The 4,375-nt window shown below is 30.9% G+C and overlaps 1 protein-coding gene across 1 annotated transcript; it reads right to left on the reverse strand.

Annotated features, from left to right (window-relative positions):
* Nucleotides 1-2,134: 2,134 nt before the first annotated feature.
* LOC127106684 (uncharacterized) lies at nt 2,135-3,802 on the reverse strand. Its single transcript, XM_051043997.1, has 5 exons — nt 3,294-3,802; nt 3,030-3,179; nt 2,834-2,920; nt 2,606-2,734; nt 2,135-2,381 (listed from the first exon to the last, which is right to left on the reverse strand). Exons 1-5 carry the CDS (start codon nt 3,759-3,761, stop codon nt 2,301-2,303), a joined length of 915 nt encoding a protein of 304 aa, XP_050899954.1. The 5' UTR covers nt 3,762-3,802; the 3' UTR covers nt 2,135-2,300.
* Nucleotides 3,803-4,375: the final 573 nt, after the last annotated feature.

The following is a 4,375-nucleotide window of genomic DNA, read 5'->3' on the forward strand; positions in this document are numbered from 1 at the left end:
CAAAAATATCTTGAAGTTGTGTCAGATGAATTGTGAGGTGTCAAAACTTTGTGAACAAAGATTTGTCTTTTCTAAATGATTGGGACATTTGTCTAATCGATTAGCTCAATTCAAAACTAAGTTATAAATAATTAGTACATAACCTTAATGATGTCCAATAACTAGATATCTTTTCTTTCCTATTTTAAACTTACAAACTATTATATTTTAAGTATCTAATCTATTAGAATTAGGTGTCAATCCTATATATTGTCTTAAAAAGCATTAATTTCAATTTCCTTTTTGAGTCAACTTCTAGCCTATAAATAAATGCATCTTCCCTCATTTCAAATTATCCATAATCTTGTTTTGACACTTCTCATTCTCTCCCTCTCTCTCTAAAACTTTTTCTTTACTTTCACTCAGTAATATTTTAGCGAAGTGCTTATGCGAGAAAGTTGTGTTGTGAGTGAGGATAATTTATAATTTTGGAAGGGTAGAATTGTAAAATTTACCAAGGAAATCTTTTGTATACACCTCGGTTGAATATTAGCCATTTATGGATTATTTGTGGGTTAGAAGTTAAACGTGTAAAAATATTTGGTTTGAGAATTGTGTGATTTAATCTTCGTTTAGGTTCAAAAGTTTAGCCCGTATTAAAAGCTTTCATCAAGTTCTTGGTTAGCCCGTGGTAAAATCAAGGTTAGGTTAAATCTTAGTCCGGTACTAAAAACTTAGATAATATTTGAGATTCGCCTGATATTAAAATCTCTCAGGTTATTGGTTAGCCCGTGTAATACCAAGGTTTAAGGTTCGTGAGCTCAGATTGTGCTAAAAACTTACAAAGTGTGTTTAGAAGCTTGAAGTTTAACCGCTTCGAGATTCTCATGGAAAGAAGACCAGTCGCTTTAATCTACCGTTTGTGAAAATAAGACTAACCGCTTTGATCTACTGATTATGTAAAGAGGACTAACTGTTTCGATCTACCATTTAAAGGAAAATAGTCAAATTACAATATTCCAAGTTTTACTATTTAGGTTGGAAGTCAACCATTTTTCTTGTATAAAGGGGGTAGTGAGTATTACCTACTAAAAACTCTCAAAATTTATTGGATACTCTCGAAATGAATTCTTGGGAACATTACTAAGTCGCTTCTTGACTAAACTTGTATAATTCTTGGTGTTCCTCTCTTACCTTAAACTATTTATTTCCGCAATTTATTTTATGCTATTTACTTTCTGCTGCTTAATATTTAAAATCTTTTTAAATATTGATTTTAGTCCACAAAGTTTTTCAAAACCATGTTTTTCGAGACCATACAATTCACCACCCTATTGTGTGAGAAGTCACATGTCACACATAATTAAGGATGGAACCTCTAACTCCATTATGGAGAGAATATGGGGTTGAGGGGTCTCTCTCTCCCTAGATCATGGGGGGCAGTTTTTTCCCTCCTTGATACCCTTCGGCCATTATATCCATGCAACAAATGAGGAAGGTCGTGAGTGAGAGACTCCAATTTCGACAGGGGAGTAGCCACTACCACTCGGACAGACATGTCACTTCGGGTGCCCACACTCGCTTTTGACAACTATCTTGTTTTTTTGTCATTAGTCGGGCTTCAATGTAAAACATACTTTGTCATAAACCCTTCCTTATTCAGGCCTAAATTAATTATCCCAATCCACTTATATTTGGCTTGTCTGGCTTGTCTCCGTCTCTTGACTTGGACCTTGACTTATATTTCTTCCATGTTATTTTGTTAAAATATGACAACTCTCCCACAATTGATTTTACTTTTACCATCATAAATAAGTAGAGTTGATATTTCAAGGAAGCATATAAGCCAACAAATTGATCACATACAACGATTCAAGTTTCACATTCATTTCTATCATGGTATTTTCTGTTGCAACTTCCTTGTAACACTTTATCTTCGAGACATATAATAATGACACTCCTTAACTTATACATCCTCTCTGTCTTGTTTTCTTTGTGTTAGGATTTGTGGCATCATTGCCTCATCGTTTGATGTATTCTCACACTTTTATTGAATGAAATTTTTAATGGAAATTTATTTCCCAAGTTTTCACTATGCATTCAAGATGGACGTCATCTTCTCATAAACAATGATGTAGTAGATAAGAGCCGTAAATTCAATAAGTTATTCCACTCGTATTGATAATAACAAATGCTAGCATTGAATAAACTATTTATAGAGTTTTATTTTTGACAAAGCTATTTTTCAAGATGATGTTCAATGGAAAGGAAATGAATATGTAGTTGAACTTGATCATAATAACACCTCATTGGAAATAGGCCTATTTAGATAGTGTTTTTGCAAATGCTTCCCACCACTTTGCTGCTTCATTAGTATCTTTTAACATGGTGTGTATAATAGCCTGCATTCATAAAAAAAATTAACATATACGAAAAAAATTGAGAAAATAGAAGATACACCGATACCGTCGTCCAATCAACGACGTGCATGTCGTCGTATTATATTGATAATTTAAAATAACTTATATGATTTGACAGTGAATTTTTATTGAACGATTTTAAATCGGATGGTTCATATCCATTAAACTCAACGAAAATTCCATGATATATAAAATAGGTCACCAACCTTATAGAAAATGATATCAGCTATTGATTGCTTGTCATGATTTGTATTCTCTTTGTTGTAAATATCAAGCAGTTTGCGAATCTTGTCCTCTACCTCTAAATTTACTTTTTTCTTCGACACATGAAAAAACTGTACCATAAATATTGAATACATTAATATGATGATAAGAAAATATCATAGATATATTTTTGAATAAATCGAAAAATATTAAGGATGAAATTTATTTACCCTTTTAGAAACAATATTTTCAATTTCTTGGTATATAAGATTTTCAATCTCTTCGTCAAGTTGTATTCGGGCTTCGTCGAAATTTCCCTGTAAAATTGACAGTTTTGTGATCAATTTTTCACTTAAGAAATCAAAAGGTTTAATTTGTTGAATTAGAAGAAGCTTGAAATTTTATAAGCATATAAATCTTATGAACCTGAATCAAGAGAAGTTCCATGAATGATAGTCGAATCGAACGTTCTATATCTCCATGCTTTTTAGATTTCATGTATTCATTTTCTAAGTCCTCCAAAATAGGCAATACTTCATCTTTCTTCCCACGTTTTCTTAGAGATAAAGCATACTTCTGAAAATATAATTCCAACAAAAATGAAGAAAAAAATTAATTAATAGTCAAATTAATAAAACTAATTGAATTTTCAGTTAACATAACAAAAGGAGATAAACTGATTATGATTACCTTCTTATTATCAACAGAAGGATTAGAATTATCTAACTTGATATTTGATTGTAGTTCAGCGTTCATCGAGTTCCACATCGAATCGAACGAAAACTCTCCTCCATGGAATGATACACCTTTAGAAAAATCAATAGCATAAGCATTGTTGAACTTAGAATTCATCATCTTGCTATTAAAATTAAACATTCCAAGAATGCAACCCAAAACTATAGAAACTCCATTTATTCCTCTCAAAATGTTGTTGTCACTTCTTTCAATAGTCTTTGAATTAGGCACAGAGAAGCTATTATCCATGCAATTTGCATGGCTAATTGAACGTGTAACATTGTGGCTTGTGGTAACTCGTGGGAAACAAAGAGTGGTTTGGTTTAATCTAAGATGAAATTTTCGATTTTCATATGATTTGGAACCATGTGAAAGAGGACTAAGAATTGGAGAACATTGAAGGCTAAGAGCATAATGTTCCATCTAGTTAGGTAGAAAATGAAGGGGACGGATTAAAGGCTAAGAAGGAAACAATATTATATATAATTTGAGAATTAAATGAATCTTTTGAATGAAAGGTTGAAGGCAAGTATCATTTTTTTTCTACTTTAAGAAAAACAATTCTGCATGTGGAGTGCCTGATAAAAAATTGAATTCTTTACTTATGTATCAAGACTTGAATCCGAATTAAGAATGTTTGATATCTATAGAACTTTTTTTTTATTGAATTGTGCTGGTCGACATAGTGATATTTATTGATTGACATATTAAAGGGAAAAGTAAAAGAAAAAGGGAAGAAATTAAGATTCAGTATATGATTGTGATTATTTTCGATAAAAGTAATAAATTAATAAATTAAATATAAAAACTAACAAATAAAATAGGTTGAAAAGACAAAAAAGAAACACTATAATTAATAATTAAAAGGTTGTCATTTTATTATGTTGACAGTTTTTATTGAGATTGGAAAGTGGACAAGTCACATTAGATATTTGGTTTACGATAGATTTTTTATATATTATTTAATTTATTTAATATATAGAGAGATAGAGAGATGGATAGTTAATTAAGTTTTATAGTTCATTTGGTTAGGAAGG

This window comes from Lathyrus oleraceus, chromosome 7 (assembly GCF_024323335.1).
Source record: "Lathyrus oleraceus cultivar Zhongwan6 chromosome 7, CAAS_Psat_ZW6_1.0, whole genome shotgun sequence".
Classification (NCBI taxonomy): domain Eukaryota; kingdom Viridiplantae; phylum Streptophyta; class Magnoliopsida; order Fabales; family Fabaceae; genus Lathyrus; species Lathyrus oleraceus.

Bases quoted from the DNA above. Each gene is read 5' to 3' on its own strand.
- LOC127106684 (XM_051043997.1), bottom strand. From the start codon at position 3,761: ATGGAACATTATGCTCTTAGCCTTCAATGTTCTCCAATTCTTAGTCCT. The intron at 2,921-3,029 runs GTTCATAAGATT...TCAATTTTACAG, and splicing joins TGGAACTTCTCTTGATTCAG to GGAAATTTCGACGAAGCCCG. The intron at 2,735-2,833 runs GTAAATAAATTT...TTTATGGTACAG, and splicing joins AAAATATTGTTTCTAAAAGG to TTTTTTCATGTGTCGAAGAA.